Here is a 26,608-nt window from a genome sequence, read left to right on the forward strand (position 1 = left end):
GTACTGGGCTAGCTTGATTATCACTTCAAAAGTTTTTTTTCTCTTAATTAATTGGCCTCTCAGAGTTGGTAAGACAACTCCCACCTGTTTATGCTCTCTGTATGTGTGTATATATATCTCCTCAATATATGTTCACTTCTATATGCATCCGAAGAAGTGGGCTGTAGTCCACGAAAGCTTATGCTCTAATAAATTTGTTAGTCTCTAAGGTGCCACAAGTACTCCTGTTCTTCTTTTTGCGGATACAGACTAACACGGCTGTTACTCTGAAATCAGTGAAATGGTTTTATTATGCAGACGGGAGAGCTCTCTCCCGTGGACAAAATGCAGCTACACAAGCGCTCTTACCGCAGCACAGCTGTATCGGTACAGGTGTGCCACTGCAAGCTTGTTAGTGCAGACATGGACCCAGTGCACTCATAGAGTACACTAATTATTCTCAGAGTAACAGCCGTGTTAGTCTGTATCCGCAAAAAGAAGAACAGGAGTACTTGTGGCACCTTAGAGACTAACAAATTTATTAGAGCATAAGCTTTCGTGGACTACAGCCCACTTCTTCGGATGCATATAGATGATATGTTCCATTCTATATGCATCCGAAGAAGTGGGCTGTAGTCCACGAAAGCTTATGCTCTAATAAATTTGTTAGTCTCTAAGGTGCCACAAGTACTCCTGTTCTTCTTTTTACTAATTATTCTGCCACAAAGTGACATTTATGCCAGAGTAGAGTGTCCACAGGGGGACCTGTTCCGGAATAGCTACTGCCCAACCCGCTTACTCCGCAGTAACCATTCTGGTCCATTTCCCTAGGTGGCCAAGCCCTGAGTGGGTCAATCTCACTGCAGGGGATCTCAACCTCTGACTACACAGCGGGGAGGGAGGCTGTGGGACAGAGCCAGACCTCTCCCCCGCCCCCACAGCAGGCAGTGTCTGTGTGAGCCGGAGCAATCCCCGGCCTGGGCCCGTGTGTGTGTGTGTGGGTGTGTGTGTAGGGGGGAGGGGTGCGCACATGTGCCCAGGGAGGAGGAGGAGGAGGAGGAGCGGGGGGGGCTGAAGGGAGGGGTCTGGGAGAAAGCTGGCGGCCTGGGTCTGGGCCAGGAATGGGGTGGGGGAGGGGACTGGGGCGGGGAGCAGGGGGAGATACGGGGCGGACGGGGCTGGGAGGGAAGGGGGGGGGGGGGTCGGGGGACACAGGGAGGGAGGGCATGAGGGAGGGGCGGGGCCTGCGAGGGGAGCGGCTTCCCTCCTCCCTGTTGTTTGTTAATGGGCGGGACCAGCCATCCCCGCCGCCTGCCCCGTTCGTTGGGGAGAGTCCATTGAACACGGCGAGAAGGGGGGAGCGGCAGGCTCCGCGGTGTAGTTGAACGCAGGCGCTCGGCCCTGGTTCCGGGAGAGCCCGTGCCCGGAGGCGCAGCCGGCGGAGTCCGTGGCAGCCGGGGACGCTGATCGGACCGCTCGGCTCAGTCTCCCCCCCGGGTCCCGGCGGGGGATGGTGCCTTCCGCAGCGCGCGCCTTGCTCCCGCGGTTCGGCTGCTCTGACGGGGGAGGGGACGTGAGCGCCGGGCTGGCCCCAGGGAGCGCGGGCCGCGGCTCCGCACGGACGGGACCATGTCGGCGGGCGGGGAGGAGCTGAAAGTGCCCGAGGAGATGTTCAAAGATGTCAAGTTCTTCGCTGTGGGAGACATCGACCCCAAGGTACCGAGTTACCCCCCCGCTGGGTACTGTGGGTTCTTCCACCGCTTCCCCGCGCGGCTCGCGCCGGTGACAGCCGTGGAAGCTCGCGCCGCTTTAAAGCTCGCGCCGCGCAAAGGTGGGGGGTGGGGAGGCACTCGCGCTCTCTCCGAGGGGGGTGCGGGCGAATGGGCTGCAGCCTCTGTGTACCCCGCGCCGCAGAACCGGCCGGCCTGGTGCGCAGGCCCCACGGCAGCCTGCGCGGAGCTGCCGGGCCCGGGCCGGCGGAGAGGGACTTCCTGCGGAACAGGGAGGCGGGCCGGGAGCCAGTGCCCCAAGTAGCGGGGACAGCGCTGACCCCAGGCCAGGCCCCTTCCGACGGCGCCAGCCCGCGGGCTCGGCCTCCCCGTCAGCCCCCTCCCCACTCTCCGTGGGTACAGACTCCCCCACAGCCCTCCCCTCCCTGGGGCCAGCCTGCAGCCACGGCCCCCCGACAGCCTCCTTTCCCTCTGCCCCTCCCCGGGCCAGCTCGTGGGCACTGACCCCGCTGACAGGCAGCCTCCCGCTGGCCCATCACCAGGCGGCCAATGCAGATCCCACTGAGGGACCCGTCCTCCCCGTGCCCGGTTCCAGGTCACCGCCACTGACCTCTCCCTATATGCTTAGTGCCAGCCTGCAGGCACTGACCCCATTGACAGACCCAAGCCATGGGCACTGACTGCCCCGTCTCTTCCATGCCCAACTCCAGGTTGCAGGCATTGACCCCACTGACATACCCCCTTCACCACCCCTATGCCAAATTCCAAGCTATGGGCACTGATAATCCCCCTGCCCCCCAAGCACCTGACCATGGGCACTGACCCCAGTGACAGCTCTCTCCCCAGCCCCAGAGCATACTGGTCATATTTGCTTTTATGCAGAAAGTTAGCTTGTGGGGGGGATGGAGAACATACTGAGAACATTGTCATTGTGTTCTTGGATTTATAATTAATACACTTAAAAATGTGTGGACTAGGCATGTGATCAACCTACTTAGTTACTATGTTTGTACATAACTTTGTTAAAACAGGCAGTTATTACTTTTTTTGCATGGCAAAAAATGTGTTTTGGGGGCTTTTTAGGACTTGTTATAGTTTCATATGATAAACTTGAAGCTTTCATCTCTGAAAGTTTTTTTATACAATTTTAATACTATTGTAACTAACTGCTGGAGTTGATTAAAAGAACTTTTCTCTACTTTTTAAAGTAAATCAGAATATTCTTGCAGTCTAACTTCTTCACAAAGTTTTGGCTGATTGTCAGTAAGTAGTACACAAGGCCCCAATCAGACCATTCTAAGAAATCACAAACATTCCAGGATTGAAAATAAAACAGAACTTGAAGTGCCACCTGCAGGGATACATGCTGAGGGATGGTGGGGAGGGGGTGTTTCTTAATGGTAGGGTGCACTTGCATCAGAGACAGAATAAAAAAATGGCAGAGTTTTCAGAGACAGTTTACCTAGATTTGTTCTGTTTTTTACTATTAAACACAAAAAAGTGTTTTTATTATTAAAGTAGCAAACTAAAGTACTCAAAAGATAGGAAATGCCAGAATTAATGTTGTCTGTGCAACCTTAATTCAGCCCCCTTGTGCATATGCATTATGAGAAGTTTTTAATTATATGATTATGTATTATTTTTCCCATGAGAAAACCCTGTCTCATTCCTTGCAAATATGGATGTTGCTTACTTAATGAAAACAACGAGGAGTCCGGTGGCACTTTAAAGACTAACAGATTTATTTGGGCATAAGCTTTCATGGGTAAAAATCTCACTTCTTCAGATGCACTTAATGAGCGGCTATTCAGTATTTTGTTTTATCCTCATTGTTCAATGTGTGTGACCCCATGCCTTATTTACTGCACACTATTCAAACTCCACTGTGGAGACAGAATTATTAATTTTCTCAAGGGTATTTCTGTGGTGCCTCTCACTATAGTATTAAAGTGCTTCACAAACATATATTAATTAAATCTTCACAACGCTGCTGTGTGGTGAGGGGCGGATTTATTCCCATTTTACAAATGCAGTCTTAATTTTGTCTTTTCCTAACTTTTGAGTGCTTGACTTTGCAATCTTAATAATGGTATTTCAATATAGCTTTTTATGTGTAACTTTTTAGGTTTTTAAAAAAGCAAACTAAAAAATAGAAATTCCAATATGTGGTATTATATTGACACCCACAGTGGTCACCAGCAGGGTTGGAACCTTTTAGATCCAGTGAAGAGATCTCTGCTGTGTTTGTCATCCTCTGTGTGGACCAACACCTTTGCCAGTTGGTTTCATAGATATTTGCTGACAACAGAGGAATGGTTAGCCTCAGCAATCATGAGTTCTAGTCCAGCCTATGGAGGGGAATGTACCCTACCAGGCATAGACTCTCTGGCAATTTGTCCCAAGCATGAGTCCTTCTATCCTGTCCCTCTTTCAGTCTTGTCTCTTCCCCACCCCTACTTTCTTGTCCCATTCCCATTTTCCTTGCCTTTTCAGTCCCAATCTTCCTTTTTCAGGCTTCTCATCACAGTCTCTCCCCATTCCCACACCTTGTTCCCATTCCCCTCTTCCAGCTCCTCATCTGATCTGTCTTTCCCATCTTCCCACTCCTGCCCCCTGCTCCTTGTCCCAATCTCTTTACCCAGCCAGTCATAGTTCTCCCCTCACATCCTAGCTCCTTGTCAGATCTGTCTCCTCGTCCCATCCTTGTACACACTGCTCTCAGCTCCTTGTCCAATCTCAGTGAACACCCCACTTCCACCAGCAATGTGGCTCTCTGTCCCAGTCCTCCTCCAACATATCCCTTACCAGCTCTCCACCTCAGTCTGCTTGCCCAACCAGTGTCAACCTTCTCTTCCCCTCCAGCTCCCAGTCTCAGCAGACTCCTTGTCCCAGTGTATTCATTTCCATCTCCCCTGGTTCAGCTTTTGTCTCCCCTGCATTTGAATCAGACAGCTTCCCTCTCTGTGCTGCCTGGATGCCAGCAGAGGGATGTCACTGAGAGCACAAGAGAGACAGGCTCCCTGCTTTCTAATTTCCGGTGCTCTGCCCTACTCCAGCCCAGAGTCACAGGGAGCAGCAAGTACAGGGAAAGTTTGCTTTGCCCCTGTAGTCCTGGTCTGGAGCATGTTCAGTTGTTCTGTGGGGATGGCATATGTGCAGTCTGGTCACATGTAAGAGCTGGGATGGGCTCGAGCATGCTTAGTGAGGAAAAAATTTTCAAAGATTTTAGCTGTCAAACTCTTAACAAGTCTCTACTTAGCGTATGCCAACTGACATATGCCAAAGGCTTATAGCAGCCATATTTGAGTGGATTTTTATGAAAATGGCAAAACCACATCCCTGATACAGAGGCCACCCCGTCCCAAATTTCAAGTCCTTGCTCCAAAGCATCGGGACACTAGAGTGGTTCAAATAAAAGGTTGCCAGAATTTTTTAACATGAACAAAGAATGTATTAGTTACTAGTCTGGATCTTGTAAACAGCTAAATTGTTTTGGGACCATTGCTGTTCAACATTCATAAACGATCTGGAAAAGGGGATAAAAGGTGAAGTGTCAAAGTTTTCAGATGATGGAAAATTACTCAAGATAGTTAACTCCAGTGGTTCTCAAATTGTGGGTTGGGACCCCAAAGTGGGCAATGACCCCATTTTAATGGGGGCGCCAGGGCTGGCTTAGACTTGCTGGGACCCAGGACCAAAGCCCGAGGGCTTCAGCCCTGGGCATCGGGACTCAGGTTACAGGACCCCTACCTGAGGCTGAAGTCCTTGGGCTTCGGCTTTGCCCCCCTCGCCCCCCTCCCAGGGGCTTGGGCTGGCTCAGGCTTCAGTCCCCCTTCCTGGGGTTGCGTAGTAATTTTTATTGTCCAAAGGGAGTTGCGGTGCAATGAAATTTGAGAACCCCTGGTTAAGTCCAAAGCACACTTTGAAGAGTTACAAAGGGATCTCACAAAACTGGGTGACTGGGCAACAAAATGGCAGATGAATTTCATTGGTGATAAATGCGAAGTAATGCATATTGGAAAACATCCCAACTATACATACAAAATGATGGGGTCTCACTATTACCACTCAAGAAAGAGAGCTTGGAGTCATTGTAGATAGTTCTCTGAAGACATCCACTCAGTGTGCCAAGGAAGTCAGAAAAGTTAACAGAATGTTAGGAACCAGGCAGGGGTAGATAATAAGACAAAATATTATAGTGCCACTATATAAATCCATGGTACACCCACACCTTGAATACTGCGTGCAGTTCTGGTTACCCCATCTCAGAAAAGGGTGAGGGTACAGAGAAAGCCAACAAAAATGATTAGGGGTATGGAACAGCTCCCATATGAAGAGAGATGAAAAAGACTGGGACTGTTCAGTTTGAAAAAGAGATTAATAAAGGGGGATATGATAGAGGTCTCTAAAATCATGAATGGTGTGGAGAAATTGAACAGGGAAGAATTAGGGATCACCCAATTAAATTAATAGGCAGCAGATTTAAAACATACATAAGGAAGTACTACTTTCACATGATGCACAATTTACCTGTGGAACTCATTGCCAGGGGATGTTGTGAAGGCCAAAAGTATAACTGGGCTAAAAAAAAAAGTTAGACAAGTTCATGTAGGATAGTTCCAAGTGGTTATAAGCCAAGATGATCAGGGATGCAACCCCATGCTCTGGGTATCCCTATGCCTCTGCCTGCCAGAAGCTGGAACTAGACAGCAGGGCCTGTTCTGTTCATTCCCTTAGAAACATCCGGCATTGGCCGCTGTCAGAAGACAGGATACTCGACTAGATGGACCATTAGTCTGACCCAGTATGGTCATTCTTATGTTCTTATGAAATTTTCCAAAATGATTCAGCATGAGGCAGAAACTCAGCATGTAAAATTTCAGCCAAATGGTTAAAGTTTGGCAAAGTTATAAACAACTGAAAACAAGGTCTTTTAACGGGCAGTATTGGGCAAACTTAATGTTAGGCAGTGCTACCAGCCTTGCCTACAACGTAATTATGTTTTCTATAAGAAAACAAGAGAACTAAGTGAAATATTACTTCTCCAACTCCCAAGGGTTGCTACATTAAAATTTTTCTGAAACCAAAAATTATCACATGACCTTTGAATTTGTCTTGCTCTTTGGTTTTTAGGTTATTCAGCTTCTAAAAGCTGGGAAAGCGAAGGAGGTTTCTTATAATGCACTGGCTTCCCACATTATTTCGGAAGATGGGGACAATCCCGAGGTTGGAGAATCTCGTGAGGTCTTCGATCTCCCTGTGGTAAAGGTGAGTACCTACTGTATAACACGGTAGAAGTGTTAATATAATTGTTTTCCACTGTAATGAATTGTATTTTGGGTTTTAAAGTACCATTCATGTTCATCTGATGTGTGAAGAAAATGGGGGAGGGGTGTCTAACCTGCTTCTAAATTTGGTGCCCACCTTATTTTCTGAATGACAGTTATATAGGATTCCAAAGCGTAGTATAACCCTTTTACCACAACTGTGCTCTCCCCCGCCCTCCCCCCCCCTTTTTTTTTTGGTTACTAGTTGCCTGTTTGTTCTCATTGTCCTTCCCAATTTCTTTTATCACCATCACCTTTCTTCTTCTTCCTCGGTTATCTAGGGTGATGTGGTCCTAGTCACTTTACAATTATTTTGCCTGGGAAAGTCTGTCTGCAGCTGCTGGCAATAAAATACATCCGTTTCTATTATAAAAAGTAGTCTGCATATGCATTTCTTGTTCACATGCACATTTTGAGACCTGTTTTTTTAAAAAGTAAAGCGTAGGTAGATTCCATATAAATCTCAGTGTTGCCAGTTTTTGTGATGTTATCGTGAGTCTTTTGGTGTTTTTTCTTAAAGTGCTGGAGTCTTGTGAATAAACCAGAATCTCAGCTTTCATTTAAAAGAAAAAAAAAAAAAGTATGTTTCTTGATTTCATGTTTGTGGAAATAAGCTTGAAAATGTGAACCTAATTGTTTAAGAGCCAGAAAGTCAATATAAAGATCTTAGAATATATTATTTTAAAAATCTCATGGTTTGGGGATGAGAGGTCATGACTCTCATGATGTGTTTTTTTTTTTTTTTTTTTTTTATTATTTTTTTAATGCTAGAAGTTGGCAATACTGAATTCTGGTGGCTCATAATATATTGTACAGTAGAACTGCAGAGTTACGAACACCAGGGTTACAAACTGACCAGTCAACCACACACCTCATTTGGAACTGGAAGTATTCAGTCAGGCAGCAGCAGAGACCCGCTTCCCCCCCCCCCCCCCCCCCCAAAAAGGCAAATACAGTAACTCCTCGCTTAACGTTGTAGTTATATTCCTGAAAAATGTGAGTTTAAGCGAAACGATGTTAAGCGAATCCAATTTCCCCATAAGAATTAATGTAAAGGGGGGGGGGGGGGGTTAGATTCCAGGGAAATTTTTTTCACCAGACAAAAAACTATATTATATATAGATATACACACAGTATACGTTTTAAACAAACAATTTAATACTGTTCACAGCTATAATGATTGTGAAGCGTGGCTGAGGTGGTGAAGTTAGAGGGTGGAAGAGGGAGGGATATGTCCCAGGGAATGCCTTGCTGCTAAATGATGAACTAGCACTCGGCTGAGCCCTCAAGGGTTAACACGTTGTTAATGTACCCTCTCACACAAGGTAGCACGAACATGAGGGAGGGGAGACAGCATAGCAGACAGAGACACATACCTTGTGTGTGGGGAAAAAGAGAGAGAGATGCACACTGCCCCTTTAAGTAAGCTGACCCACTCTTAAGTGCATTGTCTTTTTCAGTGGATCAGGATGTTGAGACAGCAGCTGCTGCCCCAGGCTCTCTCTGTTTCTCTCTGTCCGTGTCCCCTCCCTGCTCTATATGCAGCAGGGGTAAGTGGGGTGCAGGAGCAGAGGGGAGGGGGACACCCTGACATTAGCCCCCTCCCACCCTCCTTCCACCCCTGCACAGCAAGCAGGAATCTCTGGGAGCAGCTCCAAGGCAGAGGGCAGGAGCAGCACATGGCAGTGGGGGGAGGGATAGCTGTAATTGCTAGCCTGCTGGGCGACTGCAGCACAGGGAACTTAGGGGAGCGGGGAGCCGATAGGGGGAGCTGATGGGGGGCTGCCGCTCCACCCTGGTTACAAGCCACCACTAGCTAGCTGCAACGGGCTGCTCTTCTTGCAAGCAGTGGACAAAGCAGGAAGCTGCCAAACGGACGTTAGAAGGGAGCATTGCACAACTTTAAACGAGCATGTTCCCTAATTGATCAGCAACAAAACAATGAAACAACGTTCACTGGGATGACTTTAAGTGAGGAGTTACTGTACAGTACTGTGTTAAAGTACCCTCCTCCCCTCCCAAAAAAGGGGGAAAGCAGCATTTTTCTACAAAGTAAAGTTTAAAAGCTGTCTTAAGTCAATGTTCAGCTGTAAACTTTTGAAAAAACAACCATACTGTTTTGTTCAGTATTAAGAACATTTCAGAGTTACGAACAACCTCCATTCCTGAGGTGTTTGTAACTTTCAGGTTCTACTAGTACCTGGGTTTGCATGACAGTGTAGAAATACAAATAAACTAACAGGAAATAGTGGAAGTCAAAAATGAAATTCCAGTAGGAGCAGGTTTCTATTCAAACACAAATCAAACAAGTCCATTTTCTAAGATGTTTTTGGCTCTTTAGTTTAATAATAGTGATTATAATACTTAGCTCTCTTACAATGCTTTTCATCTGTGAGATCAGTGGAAGGGGAGTATCATTTCTCCCTATCACATTCTGGGGTGCAATTCACCTGCCCTTCAACACTGGGTGCCTCACTATGCTTTGCTGCTGTAGCTCCCAACCTGGGCCCCTAACAAACAGTATGCTGGTCACACCCTGAGCGTCTGTATAGCTGCAGCCTGCCAGCCACGCACCAGTCACACTCTGGCTTCCACCAGCCTCGGTTACCACTTGCAGGATGACCCCAACCCACTTCCAGTCCCAAAATTTCCCCAAAACTTGAGTTCTTCACTGTCCAGCTCTCTCCTGGACGGTTCAGATGTTAGAGGTCTCTTGCCCCTATAAGGGATCAGTATCCAGCAGTTTGCTTTTTAACTGGAGATACCCAAAAGTTCAACTTAAATACAACACTGGATTAGTTTTGATCAAAGGTTAAAATAATTTTCTTTAACTACAAAGAGAGATTTTAAGTGACTACAAGTATAAGGCATTAAAGTCAGAAATGGTTAAAGAGAAATAAAGATAAAACGTTTTCTAGTAACTAAAACTTAAGAAACAAGACTTCGTTCAAGGTAAAATCCTTACACATGTTCTCAGCAATGGGGCTGACCAAATTCTCAGGTCAGAACCCTTCCAAAGTCCAGAGTCTGGTTTCTTTGTTGTCTTAGGTGAAAGAGCGCGAGAGAGAGATAGGGAGAGAAAGAAAGTTAGAATACCTGGGGTTTTTTGCCCCTCACTTTTATAGTCTAGTCACCTTTTGAAATGCATCTTCCTGAGGATGGAGACATGGAGTCTCATGGTGAGAGGTTCCATGTTATTTGTTAAAATGCAGATTGATCTGTTTGTGCTCCCCTCCGGTGCCAAAGAATGGCCACTTGACCAGTGATGGCCAATCTGCTTTGATGACACCTGGCTAGAGGTGTTAGCTTGTCCTTTGTCTTTGAGGAACAAGTTTACTCCTCCCAGATTTGTCTGGTAAACACATTTCAGTCACAGTTTCAGCTTATGTTCATAACTTTACATGTAATGTTGCTACTCACATTTCACCATGATATTATTGACCAGTGAGTTGTTAGATTTCAAATGATACATCACAAGGAATATGTTATTCATGATTATTACACTAATGCATTGGGTGTAAATACAGGGTTGCATTTGGTCACACGCCCCACTTCATAGATGGGGAAACTGGCACAAAATTGTGTGACCTTGAGACACTTCCCTGCCAGGCACAGACAGCTGGGAAACAGACCCCAGGTTTCCAGATTCTTACCCATTCCGGTGCCAAGAGGCGGATTAGGGGTTTGTGGGGCCCCCTGCTCCCCTTCCAATGCCAGGGAGCTGAGTTTGGAAGGGGAGCAATGCTCCTGCCCCACCTGGTACTCCTGCTAGGGAGCGGGGTCAGGGCACGTGGGCTTCCCCTGCTCCCAGGCAGGAGCGCCAAGCAGGGGCACGGGGGCACCCATTTTTCTGGGGGCCCCCCAATTGGCCGGGGTCCCTGGGCACGGATTCCGTTGGCCCAGTGGCTAATCCACCACTGCCGGTGCCCTATCCACTAGACAATGCTGCCTCTCTGAGTTCTATCTCTTCTGGTAACTCAGTGCCCCTGCTTTTGTATACAGTAGATATGGATCTGTTCAGCTGGGGCACTTGCAGATACATTGTATGCTATGGCTGATTGTTTGCATGGAATGCTCTGTGGCTTACTTCTGTATTCACAAACAAGGAGATTGCTGTCAGTCTTAGGTACAGAGGAAGGGCTTAGAAGCATTAACAGTGTTTTCCACTTCCTAATGGCTTTAATTTAAATAATTTAATTTCATGTAGTAGTACCAACTTTTTTTTTTTTTAAACATTTGTCAAGTAGAAGGGCAAGACTTTCAGCTAAACTGTTTAATCTGATCTGATAACATCATAGTGTGAGCTTGTAAATCAAGAAGATAAACCTAAGTATGAAGAGAGAGGGAAATCAAAGGGACTAAAAGTAGTTATAGTGTGTGGCTAAAATAGGGAAAAGAAATAGAGAAAATGGAAAAGGTAAAGCTGAAAAAAGTTTAAGGAAAAACAAAATAAATCTTTGGGGGCGGGAGGAGGAGAGGATTAAATCCTCAAAATAAATACATATATCTTGAATTCTACATATCTTTAAGGGAGTCTAAATATATGGTGTTTAAAGCAGGGGACTGGAAGTCAGGAAACCTGGGTTCTATTCCAATCTTTGCTGCTGCCTTGCTCAGTTGAGCTGTGTTTAAAAGCTAATAATATCATGTGGAGTGTTGTGAGGATTAAGTAAATTGTTTATAAAGCACTTGGTATTCCTAAGATGAAAGGTATAGAACTGAAGAGTGGTTTTAAAATGAATACAAACAGAAATCAAACTATTATTTGTGTGTTTTGCTGCAGAAACTTCACTAAAAATATACTTCATTAATTTTGTCTTGCAGCCTTCCTGGGTGATTTTGTCTGTCCAGTGTGGCGCTCTTCTGCCGTATCCTTCCTATTGAGTTGTTCAAATTGTAACATACGGTATGAAAAATATGTCAAAATTAAAGTGTATATTCTGCATATTAAATGCTAAAATCTGTTGCCACAATATGGGTGCACCGTTAAAGCCAAAAAATCAGGAAATACAGAAGATAAGGCCCTGATACTGCAAGCTTTTACACATGTGGTTAACCTTACTAATGCAGGTAGTCCCACTGTTACTACCTGTGGTAGTAAATGTAAACCACATGCGTACACATTTGCAGTATCAAGGCCTAAAGGTCTAATAATAGTGTCATCGCAATGCAAATAATAAATAGTAACTCAGTTACACTGCATATGTCTAGTATTATCTATACCTGTTCCTTCTGATTAAGAATGTAGCTTTATTAGTGTTTATGCTGTAAAATCTGCATCAGAAGACACTGTTTGTGCAGGTTAGCTGAGTCAGTATTGCTGTATAACCATAACTTAGCGCTTCCTTGACTTTTATTTTAATTTTGCAACCTTATCTGACCTAAGTGTTGTATTTTACAATGCATTGTATTTCCATTTAATAAAAAATGAAGAAGTGTGGGGGTGGGAGTCGCATGGATGATTTGCAAAGACAACTTCAGCATTATCCGCATTCAGTGGTTCCAGTCAGGCTTTGAAGTTAAACCTTCAGTAAAGGTGAATAAAGTGGCAAGTTCCCCAGCCTTTGGTTCTACTGCTGCCTTGAGACAGTTTTCTGCAAGTCTGGGTTAACTCAGTAGCAGCATGTCTCTTTATGTTGTGATGGTTGTATCTTTTGTATAAAGGGGCCAGAATTATTTCTTTTTAATGAAAGTTTTGAATTTGCAGTATATTGGCCTATGGAGCAGCCATTTCATAGATGCTCTAAATTGTTTATCCCTTTATTTATTTTTTTAATGCCCTCAATTTGTGGCAATTCTTTTGCAGTAACTTGTTTTTGTTTCAATGAGATATCTACAGTATCTCTGCAGCAAGTTTTCCGAACAGCAGCCCATGAGTAGCTACCCCTGTGCATGTCAGATTGGATGGGGAGAACATGCAGTGTTAATGTAACAAAGAGTGATAGGCCTTAATTAGGCATTGCAGAAATGGTTAGCAGATGCTTGATTTAGTATGTCCAAGAGTGATTTTTTTTTTTTTTTTTTAAATCCCTTTATTTTGCCAAGTTTTTAAAAACTTGTTCAAGGACATACTTGCTTGTGAAGGCTATTAGCATGGCAAGTTTCAAAACTGAGCCATTTGTGAATTATTTGTGAGGAAGGGAAAAGTAGTACATTCTTTTAAAATGGGGGGAAAAGTGAGGATTTTTTTCACTTTTTCAGAGTTTACACTTTCAAAACAAATAATCTTTCAGCAGAGGCAAAGTATGGAAATTTCAGCCAAATAAGTGAATTTCTAAAGATATGAACATATAAAAATGGTGGTATAATTTATCTGTAATGATTATTGCCAGGCCTCCCCAAACAGCCAGGCGTGGCCCTGCCTATGCTCCACCCCCAAACCCCTCCTGCCAGTTCCCCTGACTCTGTACCGTGGCCCGGGCTGGGGCTGTGCCATCCGCCCTCCCGGCACTCTGGGGCGGGGCTTTGGGTGGAAAGGGCAGGACTAGGCGCTAGGCTCCCACAGCCAGTGGTTCATGTGCTGCCCATGTTGCCAGGTGATTTCTTTAATAGCATTCATAACACTGGAGCATGTGGTAGTGCATTCCCCATGCTATATTACTTCTATGTACTATTTATTTAAGGTGTAGTTTTTTAAAATTTTTGTGTATTTTTCAGTTTGTAGCGATGCCATCCTTAGATGTTATTTTAGTGGAAGGCCACAGACTACTTAACATTTTGGCTTTTCTGCTAAGCCAAAGATTGAATGGACGTGGATGCTAAGGCCTTGTCTACACTACGGGGGGAGATCGATCTAAGGCTGTGGCTACACTCGAAACTTCAAAGCGCTGCCGCGGGTAATCGCTTTGTGAAAAGGAAGGATTTGCATATTGGCAGGGCAGTGTGGGAAAGCCATGCAGCTCCTGCCGATACAGCACAGTCTTTAGGACATCAATTCAGAATTTTTTACAATCTGTACATTAAATAAAACAAAAACTGCAAGCTGTGGAGACACAAGTAACCAGAAAAATACCATGTTATCTGGATGTTGGTGGCCAAATTTTCAGACCGGTCTCTACTCTTGTGCATAAGCAGTCTGCATTTGCACAGAGAAACCAGGTAGTTGCCTACCTCACCAGTTTGTTTGTGCATAGCTTGTTTGTGTCCAGGGATGCAGATTGGGTAATGAAGCAACCTTATTGCAAGGGTGAAGTTTGAAGCTTGTTTGAAAATTTGGTCCTAGGAGACCCTTTATAACAGACAATGATTCAGGCTGATGCTTCCCTTCTGTGAGAATTGCCTGGCAGATGAGCTCAGAATCTTGTGTTACCTCTTCTTCCCTTTGTACCAGATTCAGGTATAAAAGGATAGAGTTCTTTTTGACTGCCAAAGATGCAGTGAGCTTTTTCTGCCCTTTGAATGTTTAAAAGGGCTTGAAATACTTACCAGATAGCTGCTAAAAAACTACTAGCCAGTAGACTATAGCTACTTGCCAGAAGCTGATAAGAAAGTTGAGAGCTGTTGAGGGTGCACCCCTTATGGGTCCAGGGGAAGCTGCTAGAAAGCGTGAGGAGGGATAATCTGAAAACATCCTATGATAGGATTTTTAGAAGTGCTCAGCATTGGCCTTACTACTTCCACGACTTCACTGGCAGCAGAATTAGGCCAACACTTAATCACTTTTGAAATTCCACTTTCAATGCTCTATTGCAGAGTTTGTTTACTTATTCAGAGACAGCAAGAGCATGTCCTGTATGGGGAGTATCATGTCCTGTATCTGTCCCTGCGGGGCCTTTATTTTATGTCATTCTTGACTTGTCTGATAAGTTCTTTTGGAGCTTGTCGTCTTCATGCTGAGTTTCACAGCTCCATTACAATTGGTATTTCAGTCTGTTTGCAGAGTAGGGGCAGAACAGACCTGTCAGAGACTGGTAGCAGGGAAATGCCCTGCCTTCTGAAGTTCCTTCCATTTTCTTTTTTGCCTCCCCAGCAACAGGTGGCTCAACCAGATCCCCTGGCTGCAGAGCTTTTCTGAGGAAAATTCCAGAATTAATTTCAAATTTTCAGACTAACAGTTTAGTTCATTATACTAGATTAGTGTGCCAGGGCTGCATTTTACTTTTTGGGAGCTTCCCCTGAACTCCTCTTACCCTTCTGAGGTTTTTCCAGCATTTATAGGAATATGTATAGCTTTCATCAAATGTGGTCACATGACACTGTCCAGAGGGCAGACCCTATGGAGCTACACAAGAATTACAGGAACAATTTTATCTGGTTCCCAGTCTCAGCAACTCATGCAAAGGCCATCGCATGAATTCAGTCATCAGTCATGCGCATTTGGTGATGGATTGCAGCCTGCTCCTCATCCTATTTTTAGCTTCAGCGAACCAGGGAGAAGCAGAGCAGGGCCCTGTCTGAGTCATCTAAAGGAGGTTTGTCTTCAGAGCATTCCCATTTTACCATCTTCAGACAATTCTTTATGTTTTGCAGATGGACCACAGCCTTTTTCTTTTCCCAACTTCGATCATTTTCATTTGATGTTACAATGTGCTCCCTACGGACTCTCTCCAGGATCCTGGTATCAGTAATACTGGATTTAGGGAAGAAGGAAATTTTCTTACCTTTTTCTAGACCATTTTTCTGATCAGGGATCTGTACAAAGAGAAAGCTGAAGCAAAGACACCGAGTGATACGGTTCCTGGAGTTCAGGACAAACACACGCATATGGTAGCAAGGAAGTCAGTCATTGTCTGGGGATGAGGATAAATACTATCAAGTACAAGGTTTCATCTTAGAAGAATAACAGAAGATGAAGATGGCCATAATGCAAAGCAAGTAGTATCAGAAACAAAAATCCAATTCTTATTGGAGCTTATTATGAATTCTGAACTCATTCACAGGCATGCTTCTGTGATCTAAAGTGTATATGATACCTTTATAGATATCTCCTCTGCCTCTTACCCAATCTTATCTGTTTTCAGAGATCTAGTGCCAGTTGTATATTCTCTGCCTTTTTTTTGGCGGTTCTCCTGTTTCTTTTCAGGGAAGATTCGAGAAAGAGAATACAGCATCCACCAGCTAGAACACAGTGATTAATTGAGGTCTCAGAGCACTGTTCCTTCCATAGATAACAGACTTGTCCTGTTAAATATCGAAGTCCAGTCCTTAGGAGCACTGACAGTCTCAGGGCAAAGTAGTCACGTCTCCTATACAATAACGAGATCTGCTAGACTGCCACATAGCCGTCAATACATAACTTCACCAAATTCTGCATATTGGTCATCCAGTCTTAGTGAATGCCATTTCCTTAGTTTTGGCAGGAGTCTTTTCCATGCTTCCTGCCCAGTGGAAGATGGAGGATATAATATATACACTACCTCATTTTGGATATCCTTATTAAAAGGATTGCCCTGATTCTCACCCTGGAGGCACACTGCTATAAAAACCCCATTGTAACAGTTCTGTGGACCTTGGAATGAAGAATAGAAAAATTATCTGTGATTACATGGAAAATTATTTTCTTAGAGTGACGAGGTCCCCAGATCCGGCCCATCCTGCAAACAAATGGATCATACAGAATAGATATGGCTATGGACATCCAAAGATTTGGGTTTGTTGTTGTTAAGTGCAATTTACCATGCTTTGTAGTAGGAGAAACCCTTATGCTTTTTCCTGAAAATATAGTTAACACAACCTACTATTAAGGAAGGTAGATTTACATAAGAACAGCCATATTGGGACAGACCAATGGTCCCATCTATCCCAGCATCCTGTCATCTGACAGTGGCCAATGCCAGGAGCTTCAAAGGGAACGAACAGGACAGGCAATCTTGAGTTATCCATTCCATCATCCAGTCCCAGCTCCTGGCAATCGGAGGCTAGGGACATCCAGAGCATGGGGTTGCATCCCTGACCATCTTGGCTAATAGCCATCGATGGACCCATCCTCCATGAACGTATCTAGAACAGTGTTCTAGTTTTGGCCTTCACTACATTCCCTCGCAACGAGTTCCACAGGTTGATTGTGCGTTGTGTGAAGAAATATTTCCTTTTATTTTAAACCTGCTGCCACTTAATTTCATTGGGGGGAGACGGGGGGAACGGACGGGACAGGTTATTGTGTTATGTGGAGTAGATAATACTTCCTTATTCACTTTCTCCACACCAGTCATGATATTCTAGCCTTCTATCCTATCCCCCCTTAGTCATCTCTTTTCCAAGCTGAAAAGTCCCAGTCTTTTTAATCACTCTTCATACAGAAGCTTTTCCATACCCTTAATCATTGTTGTTGCCCTTCTCTGTACCTTTTCCAATTCTAATGTATCTCTTTTGAGAGGGAGTGACTAGAACTGAAATTGAATTATCCTGGCTGTAGAAGTTATTTCAGCGGTAGGGAACTTAAGGGAGCATCTGACAAATCTGGTTCTGTCCCCAACCTGCAAGCAGGCTAACATACACATTGTAATGGATCTGCTGTTCTTATTACTCAAAGAAAAGAAATACTCAGGTAAGCACAGATCATTTTTCCTATTTTACCATCCTGAAAAGAGGGTCAATTATACTTCCTCCCTACTAGCAACTGAAGAGGCAGTGGGAGGAGTTTCTCTCTTTCTTATTGCTCTGACAGAGGGGAGGAGGCAGTCTGCACTCTTCTCCTTCTTTGCTGCTGGAAAATAACAGATTTACATTTCCCATTCTTTCTTTTTTGTCTTCCACTCCCACTTTTCACACCTTTGTTCTGCTTCTTGTAATTTTTCTTAGAGGCAGAATGAAAAGGATCAGTTTCACACTTGCTCTGTATACAAGTGAGATCTCCACTGAAACTCGGAAATTGCCTCTGAGTATGCTATGAGCAGCTGCTAATGCAGGGAATAGGCCTCCACCAAGTAGCAGAGGATTGAACCTCTGCCTTATATTATGTTTCTAAGTAGTATTAAAGTGAAACATATAAGAACTTTTCATTAGTCTTATTGCTGTTTGAACACTATATGTAACAGCAGTAAAACTGGTTATATTCTTGTAAATTTTAGTGTGCTGTGGCAGTCATTGACAGCTTTCAACTTGCTATGTACAGTCTTTCTTCAGTCCTTGTGGTTTAGTTATTATTTACAAGGTGCCGTATGTGTTCCTGGCACTCTATGGTAATGTAGGAATTAAAGGTGTAATCATAGAGGTTTTTGCATTTTGTGATGGCAGTTACAGTATAAGTGCGTGTATATTTATATCTATATCATCTGTATAAAATAATGTCTCAACAATGTGTTTTTTCTTAAACATGCATGTTGTGGTTAAAATTTGCATAGTGTTGTTAATATGTTTATGTCCTGTGTATTCTGTGGCGCTGACTTAATTTGAAGAATTTTCCTTCTGTTGCCTGGCAGTTTCCAGCATTCTCTAATCAGTGTTTTCAAACAGAAACCAAGGCCAGGCAAAAGCTCTAGTGTGTGTATTAAAGGGAAAAAGGTGAAGCCATGGAGGCATATGAGAGTACTACATAAAATGACTCTAAATGTTTGTTATCCTCAAAGTTCTGCTGAACGTTGTAAACATTTGAAAAAGAGCTCTTCCAGACAACCTGTTCTACATTTCTATTGGCTAAATGTGGGCATGTTATTGCCATCTTTGAATATGGTGTGTTTTTTTTTAGTATAGTACTATTAAGCTGTCTGAAAGTTCTTTTAAGTTTCATTTTGATACCGCTAAAAAGGAAAAAAGAGCTAAGGCAGAATCCTCTGCTGCTTGGATGAGGTGGGGTGGTCCAGTCCCTGCCTTAGCAGCTGCTCATAGCATGTTGAGCAGCAGTAGCTCTGTAAATAACTTCCAAGTATCTCATTAGTTTCACTGGTGCCCTCAAAGGTACAGAGAACAGGAGCATATCGGCAAGAAGTATACACATACTTTCTATATAAATTGTGAAGTATAAATCGATTTTTAATTAGATTTTGTTGAACTTTTTACAAAAAGCACCATTTCACTGCTGTGTTTCAACTGCTCTGAAAAGGACTATGGAAATCCAAAAACCGAAATCTTAGTATTGTTTATAATTATGATTCCCTTGCCCTTCCAAAGCACATGGTGGGGTCGGGGGAACAAAACTAAGTCAAAATTAAGGTCCTTATTCTGTACATGCTTAACTTGACGCATACAAGTGGTCCCAATGAGTGTGTTAGTGTTTGTAGGTTCAGGAGCTAAATCATAAGAAAAACAGGAATAAAATATCAAGAAGTCAGGCAGAGTTATGTGATTGTGATCCTCCTACATGGAGGGTCCATGGTTATAAAGACAAGATACATGTCTGAAAAATAAGTTGGTGGTTTCATGTCTTCGTTGTTTTTCTTTTTTTCTTTTAGTGGGATAGAATGTGCTGAAAAGGCTGTCCAGGAGGAGCCAGTTCACAGTGCCATTTAGGCCCCCCAGTCGTTCGAAGTAATCGGGATCAGTTTGACTAGAAACTTTTAAATTTTTATTGAAACTTGCAACTTGAAGGAAAAAACCTCTCACTTTGCAGGACGAGCTTTTGTTTGTTTGATTGATTTGGCTTTTTAATGGTCAAATCTATGCGAAGTGCTGTGCATAACATCATTAATTCTCTTCCGAAACCCCTCAAGAAATTTCCATTTTGGTTTTGTTATGTCCTTGACATCTGTTTCCCAGGGTGAATGGTTTCTCTCCAGAATCATGTCAGATCTTTTTTGGAGTCACTGCTTGTCTCTCTCAGGTGAGCATATAACCATTTTAAAGAAATATAACTTAGAATAATTACAATACATTTGTATACTTTTGTATTCTGATTCTTGTTTTCCTTATCTTTCTACATGTACCATGACTTTTCTTCTTTGGTGTACCACTACCTGAGCAGTATATGACTAAATACTGAATTGGATATCACACATGGGGATCCACAGAATCGTTCAACACTTAGCATAAAAGGGGAATGATTTATATGGCATTCAGCAATAAAGAGATACTATAGTATGCAGAGAGCAGCATGTAGGAACTATGTGCCTTTTACTTTTAAATTATTTGCAGCTTATTTTTGGGATATTTTTTGTTTTGTTTTGCTTGTTATCCATGCACTAAGCAGGAAAACTTTGCAGAATACCTGATCACTATGTTTATACCTATTCTTCTGTGCACTAACACTTTACTGGAGGTACCACATCTAAAATTTGAGACAGGCTAGGCTAGAGCCCTGGGAAGATGTATGCACTTACTTAACTCTGAACACGGTGAGCATTCCTGTTGAAATCAGTGTGTGAACAGGTGCATTCACCTTTACAGGTTGGTGCCCTATGGTTTTAAATTGCTGCTATTGCTGGTGCTATAAGGAAAAATGTTAATTTTCTGTTGCATATGAATGATTGTCCAGGTTTACCTGGCATGTCAGGCAGAATAGAACATAATCTGTTAGAGGCAACAAGCACTTCTGATTGTCTTCATGTGTTGTTAAATGTGGTCTCCTGGTTTTAATTCTGTTTTACTTTTTGTTAGTGCCTTTCTCCCTAACAGACACTAATACTTCAGATTTTTAAGGATGAGGATAAATTCATTTGAAGAATATTGAAGCTGGGTTTTTTTTTTTTAAGGCTGTGGGTGTCTTGATCATTACAATTACATACAATGCCTAGGAATTAGGTAGCCATTGCCTTGGATAACCAACAGATTTTTGGTTGTTATTCAATAATGACATTCCCTAGGTTGGAGAATGTTGATGCAAGTAAAGTCCATAAAGCAGTCCTTTTTATTGTAAGAGGGTTTTTTTCGAGTAGCCAGTTTTGTAAGGTAATGGTTGAAGCTAAATAAATAGTCTTTCATGAATGAATCTACAAAACTTGATATTGGCATTTTAGGTCTATAGTTGTTACTTGCTCCTCCCCCTCTTCCCTACCCCCTCCCACCCAAAAAATAATACCTTATTTTCAGGTTAGCAAAAGTGAAGAACATCTCTAAAGTTTCTTTTCATTGTATGGGTTAAAGAATTGTCCTTCAGTGTTTTTTTGTAAACTTTCATACTAATCCTTTATTTAAAAATGGTGGGAAGTAGAACATTAGTCAGATTGCTAAACAATATTTTACAAGCTATAATAATGCTCTTCAAGCAAAAGAAGTGTTGTTGCATAGATCTAAAAGGTTTATTTTTAACTTCCTATTAGATTTCATCTGAAGATCGAAGTGTGCTGTGGGCTTTGATTACTTTTTATGGAGGGGATTGCCAGCTGAGCCTCAATAATAAGTGTACTCATTTGATTGTGCCTGAGCCAAAGGGGGTAAGAGTTTATTACATGTACAGTCTTTCCTGGTGTAGTTCTCATTTGCTTCTGAATAATCAAACAATTTTCACCTTTCCTGAAGTTCTTTAGAGTCTCAAATTGCTTGCTGGATTTGAACAGCTGAACTGATCATGTTAATGCATTGCAGCTAATTGTCTCATATTTATTTTCCCTAAAGCTTTGAGTTTGATTAATTCAAAAGGTATCCCAGCTTCAATTTATGTATTTCTAATCTGATTTGTAGCTGCATAATAACTATTTGATGTCTAAAGTTTTTTGATAAATAACTGGCTTTAAAGTTGCCTTCCTAGTTACTCATATACACTAGTCAGTAGTGCATGTGCATTAGTATATGTCCTTTATAATTACTTAGTGGCATTCCTGAAGAAAAATTACAAGGCTGGAGTAGAAATACTGTAAAAGCACATATTGACTCTCTAATCTTATTACTAGACTATCACTGAAAAAAGATTTGCAGTGCCTTCCATTTTGTTGACATTTTAGGGGTGTATGTGTATGGGGAGAAGAATCCAAAAGGCAACCCTAAATAACAAAATTTCCTCTTGGAGGAAGATGAAGGGTTATTTTGTCCCACTAGTTACTGCACCATATTGATGAAAAATACTGAGCATTTATACAGAATTTTTAATATTCAGAGCTCTTCACAAACCCTAGCTAACCTTCAGATTAATTAAGTGGTATTGCCTTTATACAGGTGGGGAAACTGAATAACAGGCTAAGGGATTTGCCAAAGATGGCACACGAAGAAAACACCGGAACCGAGTCTTAGAGCATTACTAATAGGACACTATAATTATAGCAGTTCCAGTATAAGTACTTATTTCAGGTACTTACTTTTCTGGGGGAAAAAAGTCCTAGTGTGTTTGTTCTCAAACCATAATTAAATATAAAAAAAAAAAAAAAACCACAAAATTTTACTTAGACGTTTCTAGCCATCTTATCAGTGGATACAGCAAGGTTTACTTTGTTTTTTGTTTTGTGCTTTGGTAACTTAGGCACTGATCCTGCAAGTACTTTAACAAATGCTTGACATTATGGATGTGAATAGCCTAAAAAAATTGTGAAGTTAAGCATGTGTCTGAAGGCTTGCTGAATTGGGGGTCTAAAATGTATACTTTTAAACTTGTTGTGTAGATCTTTGTCAAGTTTGGAAATTTTTGATTGAGAAATAATTTTTTTATACATGTGTCAGGGTTCCCTCCCCACTCTGAACTCTGGGGTACAGATGTGGGGACCCGCATGAAAGACCCCCTAAGCTTATTTCTACCAGCTTAGGTTAAAAACTTCCCCAAGGTACAAATTCTTCCTTGTCCTTGGACAGTGTCGCTGCCTCCACCAAGTGAGTTAGACAAAGATTCAGGAAAAGGACCACTTGGAGTTCCTGTTTCCCCAAAATATCCCCCTAAGCCCCTTCACCCTCTTTCCTGGGGAGGCTTGAGAATAATATACCAACTAAATAGGTAAACAAGGTGAGTACAAACCAGATCCTTGGGTTTTTAGGATACTAAAAATCCAATCAGATTCTTAAAAACAGAACTTTATTGTAAGGAAAAAATAAAAGAAGCACCTCTGTAAAATCAGGATGGAAGGTAATTTTACCGGGAATTAAGATTTAAAACACAGAGGATTCCTCTCTAGGCAGAACTTCAAAGTTACAAAAAACAGGACTAAACCTCCCTCTTAGCATAGGGAAAATTCACAAGCTAAAACAAAAGATACTCTAAAGCATTTCCTTACATCTAAAATTACAGAAATAGTAAGTAATAGTATCATTCAGTAGGAGCTGGATTACTTGTTTGGTCCCTCTCTTTGTCTCAGAGAGAACAACAAAGAGCATACACAAAAAAACCACCCTCCTCCCCTTCCCCCCCTCCCCCCCCCGATTTGAACGTATCGTCTCTCCCTATTGGTCCTTCTGGTCAGGTGCCAACTAGGTTAATGGAACTGATTAACCCCTTACGGGTAAGTGATTTTGTACCTCTGGCCAGAAGGGATTTGATATTACTACATGCATAAAGGTTATTACCCTTCCCTTTATTTTTATGACAACATGATTGTAAAGTACATAGTGATTCAATTTACTGCCATTACATCAACAGTGTGATTTCCCTCTTCCTCCTGTCCTCCCCCCCCCCCCCCGCCCCGATATAAAATTAGTCTGGGAAATCTTTGGGTCTCTTATGGCCTGGAGTTGGGAGAAGGTAAAGGTATTCCTGTTGATTGTGCGCGGGAATCTTAGTATTCCTCTCTCTCCCCCCCCCCCCCCAAATAAATAAATAACATGCGCGATTTCAGCTTTACGCGGTTGGCAAAAACAAAAAAAAGAGAAAAATAACTATTTTAATACTGTATCTGTAGTGTGGGCGATTTCATCCGCCATTCAGCTCATTGTAAGTTTGACTATAAGCAGTTTTCGCTTTACGCGCTAACCACGGAACAGAACCCCCGCATAAGATGAGACTCACCTGTATCAACCAGTACAGTTTAATAGCTTCCAGTACATACATAGTACTGGTATCCAAAGCATACATTGAATGATTCAGAAGCCTTGAAATGACTGATATGTCTGTTGTGACCCAAGAACCTGTTGGTGCCAGAGGGCATAGGGGATGCATAGGGTTTTACAGGGATTCTCTGGGTCAGCTATATGCATATTAAGTTCACCTAAGGGTGGCATGTGAGGTGTCTATCCAGAGGCAGTATCCCATTGGTCACGATGATCATTTTGAAATGTATGTAAGGATAGTATTTAAGGAGTAATTTCTCTGTACTGGAAATTATGTTCTCAAAGCCTTGAAGTTAAGGCAAGTAACCAAAAGGTGACCTGTCTTAAACAGGTTCATTTCAAGAAGTAGCAGACACTTATTTTCCTATCTGGTCATTATATATTGTGTGTCTTATAATGGAACCTATTTGATAATTAAATGATTGCAAGGCCCACAAGAGAGGGAGGCCACAAGAAAAACCAGTCAGCAGGGAATGTCCTGTGTATGAATAAGAATAAAGACTATTGTAATATGTCTAAGGCAGTGGTTCTCAACCTGCAGCCCATGGTCAGCTTGCGGCCCAATCAGCACACAGCTGTGGACCATGTGACCTCCTCAGGGCCATACAGGTGGTATTGGATGTGACCCACATAACATGTTGTGTGCCGCGGATGCAGGCCACAATGATAATTAGGTTGAGAACCACTGGTCTAAGGGATCCAAGAAACACCCAGCATCCTTCACCAAGGAGACAAGCTGACTGTGGCTTTTCTCATGAAAAAAGGATCACCGCCTTCCGAGCTGAAAAATGCTAGAAGGACTTTGGGGGTGAACTTCTGCTCTATAAGACATGAAGTATCTATAGGTTCTAGAATGTTATATGTAACCATTTGTTTCCAGTACTTCTACTTGCTATCACCTGAATCTCTGTTCTTTTGTTAAATAAAACTGTTGCTTGTATTTACTTATAAATTTGCTTGAGTGCTGTATGTTAAGAGGAGTGGTGATCTAAGTTGTAACTGAGAAACTGGAATATACTGCTTCTTTGGGAGCAATGAATCTGTGAATACTGAGAATGGCCTGTTGAACAGAGGCTGGACACTCCAGGGAGCTGCTTGGAAGGCTCGGGGGTTGAAGTCTGCCTGTCTCTAACATGTGGAGAGAGAGGGGCCTGTGTAGGCCTAGGGGAGAGCTTGTGTTGCCTGTGGCTGGTTGCGTCGGGAAGCTGACCTGTGGCAGGCAAAGACAAGGCTTCTCACCCTAAGGGCAGGTGGTAGTGAGGTGTCTCACAATCCTGGTTACCCCCAGGAAGCATCACATCTACACTGTAATATCTAAGCACCAGAAACTGAGTAGAAGATTTGATTTATTTGCATTTACTTGCAAATAAACTGTATTGTATTAAAAATATTAGATATGTTTAACAGTTTTATTTTAGATTAAGCAAAATAAGTATTCCCTTCAGTGCCTAATATAAATATTTGTTGAACAGTTCATTTGAGAATCATCGGTGCAATAGTGAGTGAAATTAATTTTTCCCATTGTTATGTTTTCTTCAGTGTTCAGATATAACTACATTATTTTTAGTTATCAGTTTTACAGGTTACCTGATTTTTGCTCAGATTCAAAAATCTCCAGGTTCCTACCACAGACTGTCAAAGTAGGCTTCTAATAAGATTGTGGACAAATTTTAGTGTGGCATTTTATCCCATTTGTGTTTGTAGAGGGAGCTCCTTCCAGTAGATCATCTGAATAGTCAGAGGAATGATAGTACACCTCTACCCCGATATAACACCGTCCTCGGGAGCCAAAAAATCTGACTGCATTATAGGTGAAACCGCGTTATATCGAACTTGCTTTGATCCACTGGAGTGCGCAGCTCCCCCCCATAAATCATCAATCAACTTTGCTCCCATAAATCATCAATATTATAACTTGGACAAAATTATAAATATTGGGCCAGATTCTCATTTACACCCTTAAATTGGGTGTAAATTTAATTTAAGCCCATGTTCGGTCTCCTGTACACTACCAGAGGGGAGTAAAAGGGGCATTAGTGTAAATAAGGCCAATTTATATTTCTATACTTACATGCTATTTTTAAAAGTGTGTGTGTGTGTTTTTATATATATATAAAAATATGTAAAAAAAAAAAAAAAAAAAAAAAAAAAAAACTTTTACCGTTTTAACTAACACCATTCCCATACCTCCCTCATTCCTCTGTCTGTTCTGTTATGCCTTTCTGTGTTCTAGCATGTGTTGTTTTGAACTTTAAGCTTATTGGAGCAAGTATCTGCAAACTCCAGCTCAAGCTCTGCAAGATGTACCTCTACTAGAGCTATGTAGGGCAGCTACCTGGAGTTCCTTAGACACCTTCACGAGACATTACGTTTTGTTCCAGTCTTCTACTACAGATACAGCTGTACGGACAGCAGTATTACAGTCAGTCATCACTTCTGCATCCTTGCACCCACCTCTTGTTTGACTACTGCTTGCTAATCTCCCAGGTGTGGAATACACATAGGGCCCATGACTCAAAGAAGAAATTGAGGCTACTTACTTGTAACTGGAGGTTCTTCAAGAGGTGTGGTCCCTATCTGTATTCCACTACCTGCCCTCTGACCCCTCTGCTGAGGATCATAACTGGATTTGTGGTAGGAGAAGGAACTGGGGACGACTGGTCTGCACCCCACCTTAAACCTTTGGTTCAGAGCATGAGTAGAACAACTGGGTATGTGTGGATCAATGGACAATGCTTACTAAAAGTCTCCAGACTCAGGCGCATGGTGCTCATACGTCCCCATGTGTGGAACACA

The 26,608-nt window shown here is 42.7% G+C and overlaps 1 protein-coding gene across 2 annotated transcripts in view; it reads left to right on the forward strand.

Moving 5' to 3' along the window:
* The first annotated feature begins 1,323 nt into the window (after positions 1-1,323).
* The window catches only part of PAXIP1 (PAX interacting protein 1), an 83,800-nt gene continuing 58,515 nt past the window's right edge, over positions 1,324-26,608 (forward strand). For both annotated transcript variants that reach the window (XM_054021137.1, XM_054021136.1), the window contains exons 1-5: positions 1,324-1,695; positions 6,843-6,977; positions 11,861-11,904; positions 19,670-19,733; positions 21,169-21,282. In XM_054021137.1, the coding sequence (XP_053877112.1) occupies positions 1,609-1,695; positions 6,843-6,977; positions 11,861-11,904; positions 19,670-19,733; positions 21,169-21,282 (444 nt within the window). In that variant the 5' untranslated portion in view covers positions 1,324-1,608. The remainder of the gene's footprint in view (positions 1,696-6,842; positions 6,978-11,860; positions 11,905-19,669; positions 19,734-21,168; positions 21,283-26,608) is intronic.

The sequence above is a fragment of the Malaclemys terrapin genome, chromosome 2, assembly GCF_027887155.1.
Source record: "Malaclemys terrapin pileata isolate rMalTer1 chromosome 2, rMalTer1.hap1, whole genome shotgun sequence".
Classification (NCBI taxonomy): domain Eukaryota; kingdom Metazoa; phylum Chordata; order Testudines; family Emydidae; genus Malaclemys; species Malaclemys terrapin.